The sequence below is a fragment of the Erinaceus europaeus genome, chromosome 7 (assembly GCF_950295315.1).
Source record: "Erinaceus europaeus chromosome 7, mEriEur2.1, whole genome shotgun sequence".
Classification (NCBI taxonomy): Eukaryota; Metazoa; Chordata; class Mammalia; order Eulipotyphla; family Erinaceidae; genus Erinaceus; species Erinaceus europaeus.
Window position 1 is genome coordinate 83,066,513 of NC_080168.1, and position 26,970 is coordinate 83,093,482.

The following is a 26,970-nucleotide window of genomic DNA, read 5'->3' on the forward strand; positions in this document are numbered from 1 at the left end:
GAGTAGAGGCCGCTTTAAAAAATAGTAATCATAATTCATGTGTGGCACAGAGACTGCTGCTTATATTAGCTGTGTCAGTGAGGCACCTCTGGATTTAGAGGTTTTCCTTTGTGGGCCTCAGGGGCAGCTAAAGATTAGCTCCTGTCAGAATGAATCTCTTTCCTTGTCCTTTGCTTCAGAGGTTTAGGAAGATCTGTCTCTTGCTCTGAGTTTCCCCAGATTTCAGGGACTTTCACATGTGGGATAAATGGGGCCTGCCTTGCAGCTGATGGAAACTTAACTTGCTGGATCCCAGCTGCTGTTTTTTGTTGTTTGTTTGTTTGTTTTTGTTTTGGTTTTTGTTTTGCACAGCAGGAGGCAAATGGTGATTCCCCAGCTTTGTCAGCAGTGGATTGTTTGACCCTAAGCTCACTCTCTTGCCATTGCTGGAGCTGGTGAGTCATGGATTTTTTTTTTATCCTTCCCAGTTTTTGGAAGGCAACAGAAAATAAGGACGGTGGAAGTTTCCAGGCTGAGAAGTAGAAAGAGACATTGAAAATTTCCCCAGCTGCAGGAGAGAATGATAGAAACGTCCCTTTGTTGAACAGGGAAGAACCTTGAAAATAAATGTGCAAGGGATCCTTTGTGCTCTAGGAAAATCCTAGTCAAGCTGTAAGAGAAGAGTGTTGGGCCAGCTTTTACTGAATGGAAGGCAGCACCTGAGTGTGTGGGGTGTGTGTGTATATGTGTGTGTGTGTGTGTGTGTGTGTGTGTGTGTGTGTTGGGGGGGGGTGACAGCAATTCTTCTTCTAGCGTTTGCCCTTCTTCCGTAGCCAGTCAATGTAGACTGAAAACACAGACCATACTGTTCACATCCAAAGCTGTTGGTGGAAGGAGTGCTCAACATCAGTGATTAGGCTTTTCTCCTGAGCTTACCGTTATGATGAAGCAGAGTCTGAGGTCGGCCCATGATCTCATCCTCTGAGGCATTCAAGTTCTGGACCAGAAAGTATGTGGTCATTTTCCCTTTGCCTTTCACTTCAATCTCACCCCTCTCAATGATTTCAAACCCTTGATTTTCCAGGGCTCTGAGGAGAAAAAAGAAATGCACAGTGCAGAAGAAGCAAGGGCTTTCCATATAAAACTCTCTCTAGGGGGTTGGGCGGTAACCCAGTGGGTTAAGCGCACGTGGCACAAAGCGCAAGGACCGGTTTAAGGATCCCAGTTCAAGTCCCCGGTTCCCCAACTGCAAGAGAGTCACTTCACAGGCAGTGAAGCAGGTCTACAGGTGTCTATCTTTCTCTCCCCACTCTGTCTTCCCCTCCTCTCTTCATTTCTCTCTGTCCTACCCAACAATGACAACATCAGCAACAACAACAATTACAACAACAATAAAAACAATAAGAGCAACAAAAGAGAAAATTAAAAAGAAACTCTCTCTAGCACTACTAGGTATTCTGCTTTACGTAAGAAGGGAGGCTCAAAGAAAGATAGGACAAAGGGAGGCATGAAAAATGAGCACCTACTTGTAGGTTGTGGGGCTGAGGTGCACCTTGTTGGGAAGACCATGACTTTCCATCCTAGAAGCTGTATTCACAGTATCACCAAACAAGCAGTACCGAGGCATCTTATCTCCCACAACACCTGCTAAGACGGGTCCTGTGTGGATCCCCACTCTGATCTGTACAGAGAGAACTTTGTTGAAAAGAGGGCATTGAGTATTCTTTTTTTCCTCTATTTTTTTGTATTGGGGGCTTATGTTTTACAGTAAAATTATTGGCTCATGAATACAATTTCTCATCTCACCAAGATAGCTGCAAAACACTCTCATTCTCAAGTCAGGTTTGACATCATGTACTAGGACCTGAAAGATTCCCCTGCCCCCCAAGCCTTTTTCTGCTCTCCTTTCCGAGAGTCCTTTTCTTTGGTGCAATACACTACCAGTCCATGTTTTACTTTGTATTTCCTCTTTCTGTTCTTGTTTTTTAAGTTCTACCCATCTCTTGAGTGGGATCATCCCAAATTCATCCTTCTCTTTCTGTCTTATCTCACTTAACATGAGTCCTTCAGGTTCTTTCCAAGACAAAGTAAACAAGGTGACCTCATCATTCTTAATAACTGAGTAGTGTTCCATTGTGTATATATTCCATAGCTCTCTCAGCCACTCATCTGCTGTTAGGCACCTAGCCTTCTATGGCCTGGCAATTCCTTTTCTGGTAGTATATCCTAAGGAATCAACTACACCCATCCAAAGAGATCTTTGTATGTCTATCCTCATAGCAGCACAATTTGTAACAGCCCAAACTTAGAAGCAACCTAGGTGTCCAACAACAGATGAGTGGATAAGAAACTTGTGGTGTATATCTGAGAGTTCTCCAGACTGCTTTCCATAGGGGGTGGACTAATTTACAATTTCACCAGCAATGCAGAAAGTTTACTTTGCCTCCACAACCTTTTAACATTCTATATTACTATCCCTTCTGATGTATGATATTCTCACAGGAGTGAAATGGTATCTCATTGTTGTCTTTGTTTGCATTTCTTTGACAATCAATGACTTGGAGCATTTTTTCATATGTCTGTTGGCCTTTCAAATCTCTTCATTGGTGAATTTTTTGTTATGAGTTCAGTGAGTTTTTTGAATAATTTGATTGTTAAAACTTTGTACTACATGCGCTTAACCCACTGTACTATTGCCAGGCCCTGATTATCAACATTCTGTATGATGTATGCTATAAAAGATCTTCCATTCTTGCTTTTATTTTTTTAAACTGAGGTGTAATTTGGAAAAATTAAATAGGAAGATCTTAAGCATTTAGCTCTGTGAGTTTTGAGGTATGCGAATATTAAAATTAAACAAGTTAAAAAAAAACAGACTAGTCCCTTTACCTTTCAGAAATATCTTATGCCCCTTTCCTATCAAATTCCATCCTTCCGTGTAGAGCCAACTACCTTCTTTTTTCTACCAATGATGAATTTATTTATTCTGGAACTTGACAGAAATGAAATAAAATAGAATATTTTGTTTTGTGTCATGCTTTGTTTATCCAAATTAATGTTTCCATTGGCAAACCTTAGAAGAAGAACGTTTCCATTCATCTGTTCTCATTGTTGAATACTTAATTTTTAAATTAATTAATTAATTAATTAATTATTGGATTGAGACAGAGAGAAATTGAGAAGGTTGGGGGAGATAGAGAGAGGGAGAGAGAGACAGAGAGACACCTGTAGCCCTGCTTCACTACTGGTATAGCTTTCCCTCTACAGGTGGGGACCAAGGGCTGGAACCCTGGACCTTGTGCACTGCAATGTGAGCACTTAACCAGGTGCGCCACACTTGACTTGAATACTCTTAATTTTTTAAAATCACTATTAAGGCTGAGTGTTGGAATACCTTCTGGAAAGCACATGTTGCTATGAGTAAGGGCCTAGGTCCAACACCCCCCCCACTCCCTACCTGCAAGGGAAACTCCACAAGTAGGTGAAGCAGTGCTGCAGGTGCCTCTCTTTCTCTCTCTCCCTTTAAATATCTTCCTCCCTTCTCAATTTCTCTCTGCCTCTATAAAAAATGTTTCTTGTTCTTTCCCTGCTTGTTTTAATAAACCCATGACATGCTGCTTCTGGTGGGCTACCTATGATGCTCTTATGTCCCCATGCTTATCTTAGACTTGATGATATAGGAATTTGTTATTTAGTTTATTCTTACTGATACAGTATATTTTCATCCGTTATGTTTCTTTCATACATACACACTTTGTACTTACACAACACTATGTTTTCAATTGTGTGTGTGTTACTTATCTTAGAGATAGAATCCTCCTATTGGACCTTATCTCTGCTTCTTCTCTGCCTCCCACCTTGATTTTTTTATCTTTATTTATTTGCTAGATAGAGATAGTCAGAAATTGAGAAGGAAGGGGGTGATAGAGAGGGAGAGACACCTGTAGCACTGCTTCACCACTTGTGAAGCTTTCCCCCTGCAGGTGGGGGCCAGGGGCTTGAACCTGGGTCCTTGCACACTGTAACATGTGCGCTCAACCAGGTGTGCCACCACCTGGCCCCTGATTCTTTTTTTAATATTGGTTTTCTTCTCTTTCCCAACAGATGTATCTTGGGTTTACAACAGGCCAAGTATCTTGCTCATGTTGTTCCTGTGGTAGTATACAACTTGGTCAGTGAACACAGTAACCTGCAGTGTTTCTCAGCTTCTCCATCATTGTGATAAGGCTGAGTGAAGCACTTTCTCAGAATATTCTGTATAGGGGTTATAATGTGTGTAGGGAGGGGGGTGTTGGGGCGGGGGTAGGGAACACATTGCATCTTAAAATTGGCTTTTGTTTTTGTTGGCCATTTAGTCTGTTTTGAGTCACTGACAGGATTAGGGAGGGGCCCTTGAGGAGAAAAAGCAGAAGTAGTCATTTCCATCCCAGAGTGGATCAAATCTGCTGAGCAGAGAGATGGGGACCCCTGCTTTTCAACTCTAAAACTGTCCAACTTTTACAGTGTGAACAAACTTCTGAATTTGGAAGAGTAGTTTCCTGTGAGAAAGGCAAGCAGATGCCTTGCTAATGGCCATGGTGGAAGGAAAGCTACTCTGAATATCTAATGGCACCATGGTGTCTAGCCTGCTGGCTGGAGGCACTTTCACGCCTCAATCTGAGAACTGAACCTGTCAGACAGCATGTTGGAGATACAATTTCCCTAAGTGAAGAAAAAGTTGGCTATTTAGTAAACCTGAGCCACTTGTTGAAATGTTTGAACAAAGAGCAAGAATTATAATATGAATCAACTGGCTTCCCAGATGAGTTGAGCCCCACAAAGTAAATGAGAAGATAGGTTTTACAGTGCAAAAGGAAGTTACGGGCGCAAAGGAAGCTTCAGTGAGTCACATGAAAGTTCCAAAACCTTTCCTGGAACTTGAGAGAAGCTGAGGCAATAATATCCCAACAAATACCTTTATCACTTAGGAACATATACCCAAGAAGAGTTAGGAGAAATCACTCCATTGTAATTACTAGTGTATAGCAACCTTCTGAGCTGACTAGTAAGAAGAATTCTATCTTGTGTGTGGAGAAGGTTGGTACTGGGGTCAGGTGGCACACCTGGTTGAGCAGACATGTTACAATGCACAAGGACTCAGATTCAAGCCCCTACACCCCACCAGTAGGGAAGCTTCACAAACAGAGAAGCAGTGCTATAGGTATCTCTCCTTCTCTCTCTCTCTCTCTCTCTCTACCTCCTCACTTCTCTGTCGATAATCCAATAAATAAACAAATTTTACAAAGGAATAAAAAAGAAAGTTGGTATTAAACAAAATACTTCATTACTCTCTACCTGGATGGGCTCTCCAGTAATAGGATTCATCACTTCTCTTGCAGAAATTCTCATTCCCAAGGCAAAGTTAGCCACTCTCTGAGCATGGCTTCCAGTAGGCACTGGTACACCCCCTACCACCATGTAAGCATCTCCTATAGTTTCCACCTATAAGAGGGGAAAAAGGTAGTCAGAGAGTTTTCTTACACATATTGCTAAATATTTTTAATAAACATATCCACAGAAGGACCATATGAACGGTGTTGATTATGCACAAAAGGTATGAGGAGCATGAGGAAGGAGATGAAAAGAAAAATAACACCAGAATCAGTCAAGAGAGAACAAAATGGTCTTTCTGTTTAGTGAAAATAAGTTCCAGAGAATATGAAGATTTTGGAGTAGTCCTATGATGCTATCTTATTAGAGAACAAATTTCTATGGGACAGACTTCTTGCTGCTTTTAAGAAGTAGAGCTGTTCTGTGAGATAATGGTGTCTGCCTGCCTCTCAAAGGCATTGTAACTCTGGGTACATAGAAAGGATTCCTAAAAAAACTAAAATTCCTAAAATACTCCCAGGTATCTTTTAACTCTTCTCATCACACTCACATCCACACCAAATCCCAGACTAGTATAAAAGGGGGTAAAAGAAGGCCTGTAATAAGGCCTCCCTGAACACAGAGACATAAACCACCACCACCACCACTACCATCCCAAGCACACAGCTTACTTTGTAGACGTCATGGACATTGGTTAATCTGTCAAACTTGGAGTACATTGAATTCAGCATATTCACAATCTGGATAGGTTCACAGGCAGCACAGATGTTCGTAAATGTCACCACATCACTGAAAAGGATTGTGCAGGTTTTAAATTCTCCTACAACATAAATCAGGTGTCAGTGACAGCCAACAGTATTCTGTTGAGAATAGAGCAATAAATAATCCTATGCATTTTGGATTCAAGTGCTTCGGGAACTAAATCAGACTCTGCCTTGGGGAAAAGGAACCAGATGGTATTCACCATTTGTCATTCACCAGTCACTCATTGAGCATCTATTGAGTGCTTCTTATGAGCTAGACATGAAGCAGACAGGGACCTTGCCCTTAAGGAGCTGCCAGTCTAGTGAAGGAAAAGTAGGTGTAAACAAATCCTCAGTGGAATGTGACAAGTGCTGGCATGGCAGAAATAGCTTTTAGGATGTGGGCTAAGGAAGAATCTGAACTGCAGGAGTAGACAGGTATCTGATAGAATCTGGTCACCATGCAGAGAAGGGTTCCCCCTGTCTCTGTGTCATGTCTTCAACATGTCCTCCTAACTGAGCCAGCTGATTGCACAGTTACCCCCCAGTTCCTGCTAATTTCCAGATATTGATAGTAGCCAGGTGATTTGTATAAGTCAGGTCCCTAGTTCCATAGCCAAAAATATTCTACAATTTCCGTCATGCTTATAACAAAAATCTAAAAACCTCCCCCTAGCCTGTGTGGGACCCACCTCTTCCTACCACCCCTCTGACCTCACATCCCTATGGTTGTCCTCTGGTTCACTCAACTCTGAGTTCTGTCTGTCATAAATAAAGTATTACAAACTCAGCTGTTCTAAAATTGACATCCTTCTCTTAAGGCTGTTATTTTTCTGGTTGTCTTAGAATAAAGCATCACATCTTTCCATAGTACAAATTTCACATGTACCACTAATTCCTGTTTCTTTTTCTTTTTTAAATTTTTTTATCTTTATTTATTTGTTGGATAGAGACAGTCAGAAATTGAGAGGGAAGGGGTGATAGAGGGGGAGAAAGACATAGAGACACCTGCAGCACTGCTTCACCACTTCTGAAGCTTTCACCCTGTAGGTGGGAATGGGGGGTTCGAACCTGGGTCCTTGTGCACTGTAATGTGCACTCAACCAGGTGTGCCCCACCTGCCCCCCACTAACTCCTGTTTCTTACTAGTCTTCTCAGTTATAAAAGTGTGCTGACTGCTCCTGATACTGCCTTAGTTCATACCTTTACCACCATTCAGCTGCACTTTGATAGATTTCAATGTGTTCTCTCTCTCTCTCACTCAATGTGTTCATCAAGCTACAACAAAAAGTGTTTATACAGGTAATCATTGGGTGGAGGAGATAATATAATGGTTAAATGAAGACTTTTATGCCTGACTCTTTGATGTCCCAGGTCCAATCCCTAGCATCCTCTTAAACCACAGATGAGCAGTTTTCTGGTCTACATTTCTTTATCTAATTAAAATAAATAAATAAAAATATTTTAATTCATTTATATTTATTTTGAATAGAGACAGAAATTGAGAGAGGAGGGAGAGAGAAAGAAGGAGGGAGGAAGGGATGAAGGGGTGGAAGGAGAGAGAGAGAGACCTGCAGTACTGTTTCATCAGTCTTGAAGCTTGCCTCCTGCAGGTGGTCACAGAAGGCTTGAACCTGAGTTCTTGCACACTTTAATGTGTGTCCTCAACTAGGTGTGCCACCACCCAGCCCTAAATAAAATGTTTTTACTTTTTTTTCCTCTTGTTGCCCCTGTTTTATTGTTGTTGTAGTTATTATTGTTGTTATTGATGTTGCTGTTGTTGCATAGGACAGAGAGAAATGGAGAGAGGAGAGGAAGACATAGGGGAAGAGAAAGATAGACACCTGCAGACCTGCTTCACCATCTATGAAGTGACTCCCCTACAGATAGGGAGTCGGGGGCTCGAACCAGGATCCTTATGCTGGTCCATGCACTTGGCACCATGTGTGCTTAACCCACTGAGCTACCGCCTGACCCCCCCCCCAATAAAATGTTTTTTTGGTTTTTTTTTTCCCTCCAGGGTTATTGCTGGGCTTGGTGCCTGCACCATGAATCCACCGCTCCTGGAGGCCATTTTTCCCCCTTTTGTTGCCCTTGTTGTTGCAGCCTCACTGTGGCCATTATTATTGCCATTGTTGCTGTTGTTAGTTGTTGGATAGAACAGAGAGAAATGGAGAGAGGAGGAGAAGACAGAGAGGGGGAGAGAAAGACATACGCCTGCAGACCTGCTTCACCGCCTGCGAAGTGACTCCCCTGCAGGTGGGGAGCTGGGGGCTCAAACCGGGATCCTTACGCTGATCCTTGTGCTTTGCACCACATGCGCTTAACCCACTGCGCCACCGCCCGACCCCCCAATAAAATGTTTTTAAAAGAGCTAATCATATCTCTCCCAGTATAAGAAAGATGGATTTTTAATTAATCCAGAATAAAAGACAACCTTCTTCTCCATAGTAATTCAGAGTTATCATTTGTCACCTGAGCCCTGCTTCATCTACCTTAGCTGACACTACTTTTCCTAGTATCCCCATGTTCTAAGGAAAATTCCCTGTGATATTTATTTTTACATCATATTTATCTTTGTTCTTGCCATTCCATTTTTGTGAATTCCCTTTCCTTTAAAAAATAATTTTTAACTTATTTTATTTCTTTATTTTTATCACAGCACTGCTCAACTCTGGCTTATGGTGGTGCAGGGGATTTAACCTGGGACTTTGGAATCCCAGGCATGAACGTCTTTGGCATAACCTTATGTTCTCCACCCCACCTCCACCCCTGCCTGTCTTTCTCTCTTTTTTATTACTGAAATGAAACTTCAAAGTCCAGTTTAAGGTTGCACATTCCTTATAAGTCCTACAAGACTTTGTCTTCGTCTCTCTTTGCCTTCTATTCATTATTAATTTCCTTGTCATATACATTTCCACAGAACTCTATGTGGCATAAAGAATATGCCTTTTGGAATTAGATGGATTTATAATTGCTCTTTAGCTCTTTTACCCATAAACTGAAGTTAATGCAAATTTCTTCATTTGTTATAACATCATCTTCACAGAAATGTTCAGAGAATCAAAAGATGTCACATATGTAAAATGTGCAACACAGATTTTGGTGTAGCAATGGCACCTAAGTTTCCTTTACTTTGGCCACTCTCCCCTGTTAATTTATTCTGTAGATAGCTGCCAAATACAAGACAGTGAACTCTCCTTGGTCCCCAGGACTTGGGACAGTACCCTGGCACTGAGTAAATTCCTCCTGCATGCCTGGTCATGACCATATGCCTGTGACAAATGGAAAGTGAATGTTGAGTAAACATGACGTTCTTCCCTCTGGCTCTTCCAGAAGAATCCTTAGAGGTACTGCATGATTGAGTTAATGTGTAGTTATATCATTCTGGCTATAGTGAAGAACACTGTGGTCACTAAGCAAAGAGCGCAGTATCAAGACACAACTTTAAATTCTTAAGAGTATGTAGGTTGGCTAAATAGCTTACTTGGATAGTGTTCTGCTTTGCCCTGTGCATGACCCAAGTTTGAGACCAGCTCCCACAGCACTGAAGGAAGCTTCAGTGTTGTAGGGTATTTCTCTCTCCCTCTCCCTCTCCCTCTCCCTCTCCCTCTCCCTCTCCCTCTCTTTCTCTGCCTTGGAAATTGCTATACGTGCACATACAGTGGATAGTCATTTTTATGGAACCCACATTTTACTCTTACGTTGTTTTCATTATTCTCAGTGAAAAGAGAAGAAAACCAAAGACACACATCTTGTTAACAAGTGATAGAGCCAGAATTAAAACCTCAGTCTGTCTGCTGTCCAGCTGAGCCTGTAGCTGCTCAGGCGCATTGCCCTCGGCTCCGCGGACCCCATGAAGGGCAAAGCACCTCACCTGCAGCAACCTTCTTGCCCTCCTTCAGTTGGTTGGCCACATGTTCAGGCAGCATAGCATAAAGTAAGGTCTCTGTTTTCTTCTTTTCTATAGCCAAGTGCTTGGAGAGGATACGTAGCTCCTCCTTCTTCCTCTCCAGCTGGTTGGACAGCTCAATCTCAGCCAGCCGCTGCTGGTTCAGGAGGATGAGGTCCCGGGTGGTGTCGTGGGGGGCAATATCGGAAAGGTGCATCTTGCGCTCCTCTAGCTCTTCCAGGCTCCGGAGCTTGGGGGAGCACATGTACATCATGCACTGTATGGAATCCATCCAGATCATCTGGCCTTCCCATCACAAACAGAAACAAGACAGTCTGTCACATCACCCATACAACGTGCCTTTCTATCAATTGCACAGTCTCTTTTTTTTTTTTTTTTCTTTTTAGCCCTCTTAGCCAGACTTTGTGGAAGTTAACATGTATTTTCTGTCTCCACCAGTGCATCTTGCCCTTCCCACAGTGGCCCTCTCCAAGGCTGCTTCCGTGGCCTTCCTACTACCTACTTCAGTGCAAGGTTATCAGTGTTCTCCCCACTTAGCCCTCTTGCTGTTTGATGGTGTACCATTGATGCTCCCACTGGAAACTCATTCCTAGGAATTTACAAGACACCAGTTTCTGTTTGAGGTTTCTGCTGTTGAATAACTCCCTTTAGGGCTTTCCCCCTCATTCTTTAAATATTAGCATTGCTCTATCTCAATATTCTCTTTTAGCATACCACAGCTTCATCCTATACCATGCTGACTGTGAAATCACATTTCCAAAGAAAGCTGGGCATTCTCCAACTCAAGTTATACATCTCTTTGAAAATAGGCCTGTTTATTATCATGGTCTAAAACCAATACACACTTATTATGGAAAGTGAAAGAGTCGAAGAAGGTAATAAAAATGACCTATAACCACATCATTCACAAAAAAATAGGATTATCTTTTTATAATATGAATTTCACTTCAAATTTATTATTTGATATTTGTTCATTAAATACAAATAAGCATCATTTTTTTAACCAGCTACATTAATTCTACTAAATATCAAAGCAGTCAGCTAGCACTAGCTATACTGTATTATTTTATCATTCTATAAGTAATATTGCAGTGAACAAGCTTGAGATAAGTCATCTATAACTGTGGCAAATTTGTCTTGATGTAGTCTTGAACATTAAATTAGTTAGCATGTTCCTTTTTTTGAAGTATTTTTTTAATATTTATTCCCTTTTGTTGTCCTTGTTTTATTGTTGTAGTTATTATTGTTATTGATGTTGTCATTGTTGGATAGGACAGAGAGAAATGGAGAGAGGAGGGGAAGACAGAGAGAGGGAGAGAAAGATAGACACCTGCAGACTTGCTTCACTACTTGTGAAGTGACCCTCCTGCAGGTGGGGAGCCGGGGGCTCGAACCGGGATCCTTATGCTGGTCCTTGCACTTTGCACCACCTGCACTTAACCCACTGCACTACCGCCTGACTCACTGCACTACCGCCTGACTCCCAGCATGTTCATTTTTAAAGCTTTTTATGCATATTGACAAATTGTCTCTTAAAATGATGATAACTTACATTCTTATCAATAGTGATTTTTAGAAATCACTCTTAGGAGATTATCTAAATCACTTCCAATTCCCTCTACAGCTCTTCCTTTTCTTTGCTAATTATTTCACCACATATATACTTAGTCTCTACTTGTGAGTCAGACTGATTATTTTAGGTATTGTAGATTTAAAATGACTCAGACTGAAAGAAGTCTCTGCCTTCAAAAAGTTTACATCATATCTTTCTCAGTTAATCAAGTCTCATCACCCAGTTTAGCATGAAAGCTAATAATTATCCTAGACATTCTCTTTCTTGACCTCTATGTCTGCCTTTAATTGTCTTATGAATCTGTTCCGCACCCTATGGCCACTGTCTGAGTACACTCAGCACTTAAATATGCAGTGTCAGCACCCACTTGATTTTCCAGGCTCTATCCCCCCCCATATTTTGTCCCTCCTTCACATGCTTCCAGACCCATCATACAAAACTTCAGTTGTGACCATTGGAAACACTTTAAAATGCTTCCAACTGCATAGCAGAGCTCAAGTTCTCATCTTGCTGTTGTTCTCCCATCACTCCACTCTACAAACTCATTCAGAGCTTCAGAGCATGCCATTTCCTCTTGATATGGCCGCAGTGCTACATGTGTTTATGCTCAAGATACCTACTTAACCATCAGTTTAAAGAGAGGCAGCTCAAACTATAGAAGAAAAAACTCAAAATAGGTCAAATACTTAAGTGTAAGAAATAAAAAAGGAAAAAAAAGACAAAATTCAGAACATTGGGTTGAAAATGACTCTTTATATAAAAAAACCAATCAAATTAAAAAATAGATAAATTGAACTAAATAAAAATACTGTAAATCAAAAGACATAAATGACAGAGTGAAAATACATCCCATGGAGTGAAAGAAAATATTTGTAATTCTATCTAATAAGGGATTAACATTAAGAATACATGAAAACCTCTATAACAATAGAACAAACAAGTCTATTAAAAACAGATAGAATTACAAATATTTTCCTCCACTCCATGGGATGTATTTTCATTCTGTCATTTATGCCTTTTGATTTACAGAAGTATTGTTTATTTAGTTTCAGGGCTTTTTTCTGTCTATATATTTTTTATAACTTTTTTCAAATATTTATTCTCTTTTGTTGCCCTTTTTTTTTATTGTAGTAGTTATTATTGTTGCCGTAGTTGTTGAATAGGACAGAGGGAAATGGAGAGAGAAAGGTAGAGGGGGGGGGAGAGAAAGACACCTGCAGACCTGCTTCACCCTTTGTGAAGCGACTCCCCTGTAGGTTGGGAGCCGGGGGCTCGAACTGGGATTCTTACGCTGGTTCTCGCGCTTAGCGCCACCTGTGCTTAACACGCTGCACTACTGCCCGACTCCCTTAGTTGCAGTTTTGCAGGATGAGAAATGTTCTGGAGATGAATAGCAGTGATGATTGTATGATAGCCATTAAGTAAATGGGTACTTAATGGTACCTTTTCTTCAATTTTAATGACATACAGAGAGAAAGACACACAGAGAGAGAACTGCTCAGCTCTAGCTTATTGGTATTGCAGAAAAATGAACCTGGGTACTCAGAACTTAAGGTACAAAGACTGTGGCATAACTATTATGCTGTCTCTCCTTTCCTACTTAATGATCTTAATAGCACTGAAATATATATATACATATATCTATGTATATATGTAAGTATATGCTCAAAAATAATGTGATAAAATCCATATTATATATTTGTATCACAACTGAAATATAAACAAACCAAAATATGTGCTCTGTTAACAGTAGGTCAGATAATCATGATATATAAAGGACAGAAGTTGACACCAATAATAGCACATGCATTCTAGAAATGTTGGTAACAAAGACTAGAATTAAGTAAATATATAATTAGAGTTCCATTATGTCTAAACTAGATGGTGGTTGAGAAAACAAAAACATATTGTTTATAGATCAAGTGTAGTTCCTGCCTCACTTCTCATCCAGCTTTTTGGAGGAAACTGAAAAACTCTGCCTCTTCCCTTGCTGAGCAATTTCTCATATTGTAGAGTGCATTGGGACAGAATGAGTTACTACCTCGGAGTTTGAGCGTGGGCTGACTCTTCCATGCTTCAGGCATCATTTCTCTTCGTGCCTTCAAGACAAATTGACTGTTGATAAATTTGCAGATGCTGAAAATGTTGAAGGTAACTTGGGGATGGATGATGGAGAAATACTCATCTAGTCCAATCTTGCAAGTTTGAAGTCCTGGGACATACTTCTGAATATTCACTCCGGCTTGCTTGACCCTCAGCTGTCCAAGACAGGAAAGATGTTAGACAGGAGAATAGAAGCAACTTGCCTCATAAACTTTCCCTAAAAACAAAACAAAACAAAACAAATCATTCTGACTATGGGCGCGGGGTGTCAGTGAGAAACTAAACTCTGTAGAAGTGGCAAATACTCTTCAAATCTTCATCTGACCTCTGAAGCATAAAAGAATATGTGGGAGTGTTCAGAAAGCATACCTCTAACAACAAACAGGTTGAACAAGCTCTCTTTGGGCTAATAGATCTTCACTGGCTCTGCTAGGGAATCCTTAACCCCACTAACCATGGAGTTTCTGTCAGTCTCCAGAAATCAGAGTTTATGAAATAAGGCATTTGATTTTCTGTTCTTATATACCTAACACTTCAAAAAAAAGTCTTCAAAGTAGATCAAAATTCAAAATATTGACAATAGGAAAAAAAACATCTTGGGGAGTTGGGCAGTAGCGCAGCGGGTTAAGTGCACATGGTGTGAAGCATAAAGACTGGCATAAGCCCCTAGCTCCCCACCTGCAGGGGAGTTGCTTCACAGGTGGTGTCTTCAGGTGTCTTTCTCTCCCCGTCTTCCCCTCCTCTCTCCATTTCTCTCTATCCTAACAACAACGACATCAATAACAACAATAACTACAACAATTTTTAAAAAGGGCAACAAAAGGTAAAATAAATAAATATTAAAAAATTTAAGATTTAAGAAATTATTTAAAAAATTTAAAGATTTAAGAAAGATAGACACCTGCAGACCTGCTTTACCACCTGTGAAGCGACTCCCCTGCAGGTGGGGAGCCGGGGTTCGAACCGGGATTCTTATGCCGGTCCTTGTGCTTTGCGCCACCTGCACTTAACACACTGCGCTACAGCCCAACTTCCTGACTGACAAGTCTTTTGACTTCCTTTTCACTGTGCATCTCCCAGAGGCCAAAGTACAGAATCTTCTAGATAGTCCTGGAAGGAAGCAGCACTATGGGGTCTGAACTAATGAACATTTGTCCATATTTGCCACAGGAGAAAAAAGAAGTGGTATTCCAATTACTATATCAAAGGGCAAAAGTATGCAGTCAGTATCCATGGCAAGGTGGAATTCAAAACAGGATTATTCACCATCCTTGTAGTTATCATGGATGGCTCAATTCCACCAAGCTTTACTTTCTTCAGCTTCAGGATGGAGGAGAAATCCATGAAAACTTGTGATACTGGTCTGTGGGAGTTGTGACAATTTAATTTTGGTCACTTTCAGTTTCTTTTTTTAGTATTTTAATAAGAGAGAGAGGGAGGGAGGGGGGAGAGAGAGAAGCACTGTGCAGCTCTGGCTTATGGTGGTTCTGGGAACTGAACCTGGGATCTTGGAGCCTCAGCCAGGAAAATCTTTTAAAAAATTTTTTTAATTGCCTTTATTTATTTATTGGATAGACAGCCAGTAACAGAGAGGGAAGGGAGTTATAGAGAGGGAGAGAGACAGAGAGACACCTGCAGTCCTGATTCACCACTTGCAAAGCTTTCCCCCTGCAGGTGAGGACCAGGGGATCAAACCTGGGTCTTGTGCACTGTAACATGTGCACTCAACCAGGAGCACTAACACCCGGCCCAACTATGAAAATCTTGCAGAACCATTATGCTGTCTGTCTAGCCTCTACTTTCAGTTTCTTTGGAGAAAACATATGTTAACTAAATGGATCACATGAGGGCAAGGGAGATAACATAATGGATATGCAAACAAGAGTCTCATGCTTGAGGCTCCGAGGTCGCAGGTTCAATCCTCCTACACCACCACAAGCCAGAACTGAGCAGTACTGTATTAAAAAAAAAAAAAAAGGATCACATGCATCAGAGACGTGGTTCACTGGATAAGGCCCATGCCTCGCCATAAATGCAGCCCATGTGGGAGGTATTGTGGTACTGGAGGAAGTTCTACTAATATGCTGTTCTTCCCGCTATCTATCTGAATAAAAAAGTATCCCAGAGTGGTGAAACTAAACATGTGAGGCTTTGATAACACATACACACACACACACACACACACACACACACACACACACACACACACGGTAATTAGACAAAAATAAACTTGGTTTATTATAAAAAATCATTTAAGATGTCTTCAGTTGTTGCATTTTTCTTTTTCTCTAGTATTTATTTGAATACATAAGTGCTGCATCATCACCTACTAGTTAACTACTGGAAACAGATTCTATAAAATTGATTCATTTGAGAGTCATCTCTGTTTGCAAAGAATTGGTTTAGATGAGGCATTCATAACCCCCCTAACAACCAGAAGGGGCTGGGTGGTGGCACAACTGGTTGAGTGCATGTATTACAATGTGCAAGGACCCGCATTCAAGCCCCTGAACCCCACCTGCAAGAGGAAAGCTTTGCATATGGTGAAGCAGTGCTGCAGATGTCTCTCTGTCTCTCTTCCTCTTTATCACCCCCTTTCCTCTTGATTTATGGCTGCCCCTATCCAATAAATAAAGATTTAAAAAAATAAAAAAAGAAGCAACCAGAGAGTTATAGAGTAACATACTTCACCCAGTGCTATGAAGATGTTTTTTTCTTTTTTTAATAATTTTTCTTTTTTAATAATTTTAATAATTTGTCTATCTCCTCCTCTCTGTCTTCCCCTCCTCTCCATTTCTCTCTGTCCTATCCAACAACGATGACAACAACAATAATAACTACAACAATAAAACAACAAGGGCAACAAAAGGGAATAAATAAATAAAATAAATATTAAAAAAAAAAGGACTTGTCAGTCTAAATTCTAATCTCCCAAAACCCAAGAATGCTCAGGGACTGGAAGTGTTCTACTATCTTTAAATTACTACAGAACACCCTTATATCCCACCCCTAATTCCCACTCCTGAGGGGAAGGATCTCTTACTGCTTCATCAAATACAATATGAAAAGGAAAAGCATTGCAGAATGTCTTCTCTTCAATCCAGAGCCTTTTGGGATAAACCGGCACAAAGGTGTTCACAAGGTGCCCTGGATGCAAAGGAGGAAAAAAAGAGTTTTGTTGAAATTCACACCATCAACCTGAATTTGATCCCAGAGCAAAGCTTGGAATCCTATTTAAAGTGTTTGATGGGCAAAGCACAGTCACTGCTCTTAATCACGGGCTCCCTCAGCATCTCCAGATGGCTACTGCAATTCTTTTTCCAAATTAAAACAAACAGAAAATGTGCTACCAGGTTGAGAAGCCCTCCCTCCCCCTGCCAAGTTTCTGCCTGTCGCTGAAGAGTTTCTGGGCCAATTGAGTATGTCTCACCATGAAAACAGAGTTGGCATTGAGACGGTGACAGCCAGACAATGGGCTAGCAGAGCAGAGCGTGTGCGCCCAGCCTTGCGTCAGGGACATTTGCCATGGAGCTTTTTAGACTGACAGTTTTGGGTGGCACATGAAAATTTAACCAACAGTCCTATTTGGCAGGGGGAAGAAATTCAAAATGGAGCCTTTTTGATATGAAAATCTCCTAGACAAAGGATGTCAATTGCATGTTTGACTCCCTTGCCAAGGGCTTCAGAGACTCAAAATGCAAACCTTTGAGCAGTGCAGACTTTGTCCCAAATGCTTGTCATCATGACCCATGGGGCAAGCAGACAGAAGGACTCTAGCTTCCTTCTCCCAGGGGTCTTAAGTCCTTACTTTCACCCGGGCATTAGGTGCTGATCATGAAACCAGTTCATTGCCAACAGAGGCACCTCAGGAAGCCTATTGCTTTAATTTTTCAGATGGGAGTTGGAGGACATTGCCCACAATTGTACAGTTCCTCAGGGACAAAGCCAGCAATCTGCCCTCTTAATTCTTGATCCATTGTTTTGCTGGATGTCCTATCTAGAAAACCTGAATCTAGAGAGTGGACTGGAAAATCTGTTGTTCTCTGTAATATGTCAGTCTTCCTCTTCAGCACCATCACCAGTCAGAACTAATTCTGATCTTCTCACTTGCAACATTCCCTGATTCCAGGGGATACTGTCTCCCATCTCACCCAACACAGATAAATGAAAGAAGGCCAGATAGAATCTGATCTTTTAAAGTTAAAAAAAAAAAAGACATTACTGCCAAATCCAAGCTCTGCAGATATCACCAACATCACAATCCTAGAAAACTTTGTTCATTTCTCTGTACCAAGAAATGATCCTCTTCTGAGAGGATGGAAGACAGCCCACTCACCTTTTCCAAACAGGACTATACTTCTCAAAATTTCCCAGCGGGGTCTCTTCACAGAGCCAACAGAGATACGCAAATATTTCTCCTTCATCCTAAGGAAAGCTGCCTCTAGAGCCTGCTAATAGCAAGGAGAGAAGCAATCTTGGTCATGAAACTCATCATATGACTCAAGCTACATGTACCTCATCTGCTGTATGACTCAGGGTAGAGAAACAGTGAGAGATTGCAAGGTTAAATCAAGTAAGACTTCATAAGCTCCAAGGCTTTTGTCTAAATAATCTCCATGCTGTTTCTCTATCAAAGGCAGCATGAATTTCTTTATAAAATCTCAAGAGGGAACTGGCAGGAAAATCACAGATGAAAATATTTTCTTGCTGCAGCTGAAGAATATTCTTCAGTGAACAGATTCCAACATGGGCTTTGAATGTTCTAACACCATGTACTGTAGGAATTGTGGTCTTACTGAATATTTGTACACAGTATGTAGACCAGACTGCTGTGTGTTTAATATATGTGATACCCAAACAGATCATGGCTACTCCAGAGGTGGCAACATAGGGAACCAATGACAGCACTATGAGTTAAGCTCAGGCCCTGACTCCAACTACAGAATTTAGCAGAAAGGCTTTGAAAGGTCAATTTATTGTAGAGGGACTGAAAAATAAACCAACAGATCTAAATTTCAACCCCATTTTTATTACCATTAAAATCTTAGAGGTAAAAAGATTCAAGGCTAAGCTGCATCCAGAAAGCCCCCTCAATGTATATTCAGTCGCCTTAACCCAGTGCTTCCCAAACAGTGTGATTTTTGTTCATTCCCCACCCCATCCACCCCTGTATATACACCCTGGGACATTTTACAAGACCTGGAGACATTATCAATTGCCACAAGTGGGAAATGCTTGGGGATGAGGGAGAACAGTGTTACTTGTCTCCACTGGATAAAAAGCAAAGATAAAGCCAAACATCCTGTTAATCACAGGATGACCCAACACAACAAAGAATTATAAGTCCAAAATGTTAGTAGTGCTGAGATTGAGAGATTCTTGTACTCTCTACTATTAGACGGTCTAGTAGGTTTTCCCCTTTGCCTGACATACTCTAAGAATGAAGTTATTTTTTGATTATTTATTTCCTTTTGTTGCCCTTGTTTTATTGTTGTAGTTATTGATGTCGTTGTTTTGGATAGGACAGAGAGAAATGGAGAGAGGAAGGGAAGATAGAGGGGGAGAGAAAGATAGACACCTGCAGACCTGCTTCACCACTTGTGAAGCAACTCCCCTGAAGGTGGGGAGCCGGGGGCTCGAACTGGGATCCTTATGCTGGTCCTTGCGCTTTACACCATATACGCTTAACCTGCTGCACTGCCGCCCAACCCCCAAGAATGAAGTTCTACCAGGGGAACTGTGTTTTCTGTAGACAGAACAAACCCAGGACCTCTTGGTCTCTCTGGATGTCTTGACTGGCTTGTGAATTGTTTGCCTTTGCCTTCCTCATCTGTCTGTGAGACTTCTGCACAATCAGAAACACCACATGCTCCTTCTTCCCTGTCCTCTCCTCTTCCTTATTCATGTCAAGGATTTCCATGGTCACATCACTGTCAAAGAAATCTTTGGCAACAGCCTCAATGATACCTGCAGCAGAAAGGTATTTATTGATATGGATATAGAAGGCAAATTGTGTCAGCAAGAGAAAAAATAATGTACCTTTTCATGAATTTACCCAGAATTTATCAACTCCGGGCCCTGAGTCATATGCTGCATTTAACAATAAAAATGAGATAATTTAAAATCAAATATTTAAATTATACATGACTGGTTATTTCATATATCCCCTCCCTTTCTCATTTCTAGTTCTATTCATTTGTTTGTTTCAGGAATGCATTCAACTTATTAAACAAACTCTGAAGATAATGTAAGCAAACTTAAGTTGTAAAAACATTGAGGGGAGTGTTTTAAAAAGTGTTCCTGTGGAAATTTATCCCAGGATTATAATATCAAACATGAGGAAAGCATGCGTGGAAATGCTCATCTTAGCTCTGTGTACAATAGAAGGAAGAGTGGTATCAACCAAAAGCTTAACAGTAGGAGACTAGTTGGTTGCAATACAGGATATTATTTGGCCACTGGATATGGTCACATGAAAGACTATTATGTAAAAATACTGACAGATGTGTCTTCCACAATGGTGAATACAGAAAGAAGTGAATACGAAACAATATATGTGGAGCTATCACAGCTATGTAAAAACTAGCATAGTTTAAATTGTTAAAACCAAAAACAATTCTTTTTGTCAGCTTGCAAACTTCTTTGAAAGGCTTAAGATGGGGCCAGGAAGGTGGCTCAGTGGCAGCTTGTGTGCCCTGGGTGTATGAGACCCTGTTTGATCTCTAGCACTGTGTTGCAGCAAGAAAGACAAAAGCAAAATAGAGCATCATAAATGCCAGCATGGAGCTCTTGTGTCTATCTCTTCCTCACACACATACAAAGTAAATTTTCAAGATAACAAACTATCAGACTTCATAAGAGATGGAACTTTCACTCTGACTATAAGCAGTCTGAAAGATTTGTGGGAAAACCTTCCTCATTCCAGAGACCTCACAGCTCTGGGACTGGTTAACTCACCCCCATACCTGGTACAATGTGACATAGACCACTTCTGTCAGAGTAGTAATGGAGAAGCATCTTCCCATCTGCTCCTTTCTCCACACGAAAGGATGGTGCATTCATCTCCTAATTAAAAAACACAATACATTCTCCCAGTATGCAGAAGTTATTTAAGTTAGGCTTTTTGGGACATTGTGAAGCAACACTATTTATCTATTATATTACACAGAACTGTACCCTACTTCCTCCATTTGTATAAAAATGAAATTTATAGTGATTTCAGCCCCTGTATGTGAAGAATTTTATGTTTAATTCCCTGCATAATTCTGAGTGACAAACATTGTTTCCATTTTAAAGAGGAAGAAACTGAGGTTCAGGGAACTCAAGGCTAGATTATTTATAGAACAGCAGTATCCCTAAATGAGTCTTCTCCCAGGCACTGTTGCATCCATCCATACTCCCAGGGGTGACTAACAGTTGTGCTTGGCTTAGTTATCATGGGCATCTTTATTCTTGGAAAGATCAAAAGTTTAGAGCAATTTGCAAATAGGAAAGAATTTCTGTTGTTATTGTTTGCTTTGGAAGGATAATGCCATCTGTGCACATTTGCAAAATCAATACACACCAGACAAGATCATCTTTCTCCAGGAATAAAGAGATGATATTTAAGCATGCGCCATCTCATGGCAGGTATATGCCAGTGTAATGATGAGGGCTTGGCTGGAAATGAGGAGGAAGGTGTATCTAAGAGCAGTAATTTCTCCCCTGCTTTGCTTCATTAGTAGACAGATTGGTGACCTGAGCGAAGAAAGAGATTCTGGAGATGGATTCCCTCCAAGATCTTTGCTGTCTTCCATTGATGGGATGGTTACTAGGTAAATCAGTTTCTTTTTTTTCTAAGCATTTCCAAAAGTATATACATAGAGAAAGTACTTGTGCATATATGTTTATATTTTGACCAAATTTAATTATCTGAGGCAGCACGTATTAGAAGTGCATAATAAAACAAGTAATTACAAGTCATTTCCAAATTACATCTAAGTGCATCATAACAGAGGGCTGGAGGCCCAAAGGGAAAATCTGCACTTTCCTGCAGTCATCTCCGCTCAACCTCTTCACCCCAGGCTGTGCCACTGCCCAAAACACTTCTCAAAGTCTGTGTTTTTAATTCTTGTGGTCAGTCTCCAGCTTACTACACAATGTGATTGTACTTTCTTGATTAAAATGGGGTTTTCTAAAAGGGGAAGAATCAGGGCAAAGGGAAAGTTAGGAGAAGCAGAACTGAGCCTGGTCTTTGGATTCAGGCACACCTGGCTGGGGCCTGCTACTTGCCCTTTCTGTACCCCAATGTTCTCATGAGAGAAAAACAAGAAAAACTAGTCTTAGGGGTCAAGTGACTAATTCAATTGTTTATAAGTTGCATAGTTCAACTGCCTTAATATTAGTACCCTATGAAAGTTAGCTTAAAAAGGAAAGAAAAGAAAAAAAAGAAAGACTAAGAGCATAGCTATAACCAGAAATATAGCTTTAGGCACTCTAAATGACTAGAAATAAACATAAAAGAAAAAGTCACCATTATCTTATTTTTGCCTAAAAAGATAATGTATAATATTCTTGCCTGAGATAAAGCACTATATATCTACTAGTGTCTACATGTATTTCATTTTTACCTTGACACACACATACATTTTATTTACCTTGTTATATGCACTTGACCCCAGAAAAAGTCTAGTCTGTTGCCTTTCCTGTACTGGTTTTAACATATGAAGTGAATGACTATCAGAAGAAGGGTAATAAGAATGGGTATAAAAACAATGGACTAGGAATTCAGGAATTTTTTTTTTCACTCAATCAGTGGAGCAATACTAATATAGTGTGAACATAAAATTTATTCCATGATAATTTAATGATTGAGTAGAAAGACATTAATTTCTTCAGAATCATCACTTAAAATTGTAGCTGAATGTTCAGAGAAAAAAAGTAGTATCAAAAAATAACATGGAAGATTATTGAAGGAACAAAAAATGTATTTTTATACTTTAATTGTTATACTTTAGCTAAGACATTTGAAAGGAAATTGCTATTTAAATTATTATAATTTTTAACAAAAAGAAAAGGAAGGGGAAGGCAGTTATTATGTAAGAAATGCCTTTTGTTGTGCTGATTACAATTTGAGGCTTTTTTTTTTTTACTCCTTACAAGTTATTTTAATCTACACACCACTCTGAGGTGGGACTTTTACCAATATATTCTTTTTTATTGTATGTATGTCTAATGTCTAAACATATAAATACCACATAGTAGGTACTTAATAAATACTTATTAAATAAAATGGAAAATATTTGAGATCTAGAAAGGAGAAGATTGTTTTGCTTTTTTTCTTGTGTCATCACCTGGGCTTCACTGCTCCAGGCTGACTTCTCAAATAGAAAGGGAGTGACAATTCCAACCTTTAGGTCCATGATTCTTCAACAATTTGTTTGGCTTTGTATGTTAACTCTCTTTTCAGCCACCAGGTTCCAGATGCCATCAGGATGCCAACCAGGCTTCCCTGGACTGAAGACCCCACCAATATGTCCTGGAGCTCCGCTTCCCCAGAGACCCACCCTACTAGGGAAAGAGAGAGGCAGACTGGGAGTATGGATCGACCAGTCAACGTCCATGTTCAGCGGGGAAGCAATTACAGAAGCTAGACCTTCCACCTTCTGCAACCCACAGCGACCCTGGGTCCATGCTCCCAGAGGGATAGAGAATGGGAAAGCTATCAGGGGAGGGGATGGGATATGGAGATTGGGTGGTGGGAATTGTGTGGAGTTGTACCCCTCCTACCCTATGGTTTTGTTCATTTATTCTTTCTTAAATAAAAAAATAAATTAAAAAAAAAAAAGGGAGTGACAAAGACAGGGAAATATGCCACAGCACCAAAGCGTCCCCTAGTGAGGTGCTAGCTGGGCTCAGCCTGGGTCATGTGCATGACAAAGCAGGTATTGAGCTATCTTGCCAACACAGAACAAGTAATTTGTCCCAGGTCACCCACCTTGTAAATTGTAGAGCTGACTAGATGGCATGACCCATCTGTGTCCCTAGGAAGGCCTTCTTCCACCTTCTATCCTTGAACAGAGCCCATTATAACAACAGAACAGATCTGCCTATTCTACTGAAAGTCAGTTAAAGTTTCCATGCCTCTTATTCCTTCTCTAAAGGAATTTATACTTAGAAATGTGCATTTTACATACACAATTTACAATATTGAAGGCATTTTAGTATACAAAAATCTTATTTCATCTTTATAACAAATCTCCAGAGGGAGGAAAAATATGAAGAGTTTGGCAAATAATTAAGAGCCCTAAAATAGATATAAACTATTATGTTAAAAAACAAACTGGTTATGAAATATGTAAATACTACTTAGCCCTTTGAATAAAGCAGAACCCAGGCATTTGAATTTCCAATGGTCTGTGAAAACAGAAAAATCAAGGAGTGAATTCTAGGGAGATATAACCCAATAGGGAAATTAGTTTTTAACACCTCAGATAGTCACCCCATGGGCTAAGCTGGGTTGGATGGCTTCCGATTCTGACTTTGGCCCTGTCAAATCTTTGTTTCTCATACATGAATAAGTGACTCTGGCTGCAGAAGCTATTTATCAGCTCCATCCAGGCCAGAAAACCTGAGGAGAGATTTTGCAAATCCACTAAAACCTGATTGTGTCCGAGCCCTTTGTTCTGTTCGGATCAGTCTTCTAGATTTAATTGCAAACCCACAACAGCTGCTATCAGAATTAGCCAGCCTTCCTCCCCCAACTTCCACCCCATCCAAAGTTGAACCCCTCCAGTCTGCCCTCCTCTGAGTGATGTTGGCCATTTTACAAAAGTGGTCAACAGGTATTCACTTCCCATTCTTCTCCTTAGAGAAATTTCTGCCCTCTGGTATCATATACAGAGGATTCTACAGAAGTCCTGAATCTATATCTTCTTGGGAAGGTGGGTAAGTAGTCAAGATCCACTCCAGGCAAGCTTAAACTACTAAAGCCCAAACTGGGAGTAACTTTACCTGATAAGAGAGAGCAAGGTAGCTATGGAGGGCATCTAGATTTTCAATAAACTCCATGAGATTTCCTCCCAGTGTCCGTAACATCCTGTCATAGCCAGACATTTTACAGAATTTGAAGAAGTATTCTCCAAAGAGTTTCAGAATCACTTCCATGGAGACACCTGTGGAATCCCAATGACACCCTCTCAAATCAAAGCATCTAGAAAGTGTTTGTTCTCGTTGGTGATTTTCATTTAACATGTAAATGGTTCAGAGTCTGGTTGTATGATCCCACACTGAAATTCACTCTGAGAGTTCATTTTCCATTGAGTAAAACAATAGTAAATAGCACCTACCTACACTACTGACTTTCCTGAGGAACTCTGGCAGCCCTGGCACCTGACAGGTGCTCATCAAATGGGAATGACCTGGGTCTTTTTCATGGCACTTACTACTAAGTGTCTCTCTAGTCTAGAAGGGGGTGTGGAGCTGTCCCATCTTGGGCTGGCCAAGTATCCAGTCTGAAATTTGTCTTCCTGGAGGATCATGGGGCTGCAGTGTGTGACCCCCTACCTTCTCTTCACTCACATTTTGACATCTTTAAGTATGGTGGCTTTTTAGGAGATGAGAGACTTCCTTTGAGGAATGGTACTGCAGCTGAAAAGCCACTTAGGCTGATATCTTAGTTTACTTCAAAAGTGGACACCAAATTTTTCTCCCTTTGTGCTCTTTATCTCCACACTTTGGTCTCCTTGTGAGCTGCTGTTTTCACGAATGACTTTGAACAGCCCAGCTGAGTCTGAGTTCTTGCTTCTGAAATACTGTACTTGTCTTCCTATTTGACAGTTCTGGAGGGCAGTGATCTTGTCCTTGGGTAGATCTGAGGTGTCAGTGGGGTTGTTGCATTTACCTACAGTACCTACTGTGCTTTATGGAGGGGAAGCCAATAGCTTTTTTTTAATTCAACTGTTTAAGAAATTATTATTTTTAAAGAATTTTATTTTCAGGGGGCTGGGCAGTGACACACCTAGTAGAGAACAAATATCACCATGCTCAAAAACTTAGGCTCAAGCCCTGAAAGGGGGTAAAGTGGTAAAGCTGTGGTGCAGGTGCCTCTTTTCCTCTCCCTCTCTACCTTCCCTCTGAATTTCTCTACCTCTATCAAGAAAAAAAGCTTTTTTTTTTAAATTGCCACTAGGGTTATCACTGGGGCTCTGTGCCTGTACTACTCACCACTCCTGGCAGCAATTTTTCCTTTTTTTTTTTTTTTATTTCCTCACTAACTTTTTAATTAGGTAGAGAGAAGTTGAAAGAGGATGGGAAGATAGAAGAGAAAGATAGACATCTACAGGCCTGCTTGGTTCATGAAACAGAACCCCCTGCAGGTGGGCAGTGGCACTAGAACTCAGGTCCTTTCACTTGGTAATATGTGTGCTTAACCGGGTATGCCACCTCCCATCTCCCAAGGGGGGGAAATTTTTTCTTTTATTCCTGCCAGGTCTTCACTGTAGCTTTGTGCCTGCGTGCTTCTGTTGCATGCAGAAGACTCCTCTCTTTTCTTTTTCCTTTCTTTTCTTTTCTTTTTTTATTTCTTTCCTTTTACTTGGCCTAAATCTGGAGAGACACCACAGCACTGCTTCACCACTTATGAAGTTTCTCCATTGTGTGTTGCTTCCATGTGGAGTCCTTGAGCATGATAAAAGTGTGTCCTCCACCTACTAACACATCTCCTGGCTGCCTTAATGAATGTTTTATTGCGGTGGGTGGGGGGGTAGATAGCATAATGGTTATGCAAAGAGACTTTAATGCCTGAGGCTCCATAGTCCCAGGTTCAGTCCCCCGCACCACCACAAGCCAGAGCTGAGCAGTGCTCTGGTTTAAAAAAAAAAAAAAAGAAGAAAAATATTTTATAGCTCTTGAAACTGTCTTGGTTTACTAGATGTTTGCCAAAGTTGTGAAAGACAAACAGTCTCATTGTCACAGCAGCCTTTTGCACAAATGACCCCACTGAAGCCAATCAGCTTGTGGATGAATTAGGATCACCTGCAGCTGCTGAGGCGCATGCTCTTCGATATCTTAGCCTCTAGAGCAGCGTCGGAGAAACAAGGGGTCTCCCCCATGGCGAGGGCTATTTATGGGTTGTCATGACTGACATGGGCGACGGAGCATCTATCTGAGCTGCCAGCCTGGCATATTGGTGAGAACCCACTTTTATTTGTGGTACTGTTATAGCAACTCATGGCAAGGTTACTCCTGGGGCCTGGGAAGGTCTGGATTGCCCGATTGCAGGGAGAGCTGCGAGGTTCACTCACCACGAC

General features: G+C 40.8%; 1 protein-coding gene and 1 long non-coding RNA gene across 2 annotated transcripts in view; one reads left to right on the top strand and one right to left on the bottom strand.

Annotated features, from left to right (window-relative positions):
- Positions 1-23,401, top strand: part of LOC132539462 (uncharacterized) — a 33,415-nt gene extending 10,014 nt beyond the window's left edge. The window contains exons 2-3 of the long non-coding RNA XR_009550764.1: positions 21,403-21,495; positions 23,130-23,401. This is a non-coding gene — a long non-coding RNA (uncharacterized LOC132539462). The remainder of the gene's footprint in view (positions 1-21,402; positions 21,496-23,129) is intronic.
- The window catches only part of LOC103112191 (guanylate cyclase soluble subunit beta-2-like), a 53,669-nt gene that overhangs the window by 11,166 nt on the left and 15,533 nt on the right, over positions 1-26,970 (bottom strand). Inside the window, exons 2-12 of the mRNA XM_016187475.2 lie at positions 24,674-24,834; positions 20,647-20,746; positions 19,452-19,648; positions 18,018-18,129; positions 16,725-16,828; positions 13,620-13,836; positions 9,970-10,290; positions 6,021-6,169; positions 5,314-5,460; positions 1,506-1,660; positions 916-1,067 (exon numbers count right to left, since the gene is read on the bottom strand). Of these exons, the coding sequence (XP_016042961.2) occupies positions 916-1,067; positions 1,506-1,660; positions 5,314-5,460; positions 6,021-6,169; positions 9,970-10,290; positions 13,620-13,836; positions 16,725-16,828; positions 18,018-18,129; positions 19,452-19,648; positions 20,647-20,746; positions 24,674-24,834 (1,815 nt within the window). The remainder of the gene's footprint in view (positions 1-915; positions 1,068-1,505; positions 1,661-5,313; positions 5,461-6,020; positions 6,170-9,969; positions 10,291-13,619; positions 13,837-16,724; positions 16,829-18,017; positions 18,130-19,451; positions 19,649-20,646; positions 20,747-24,673; positions 24,835-26,970) is intronic.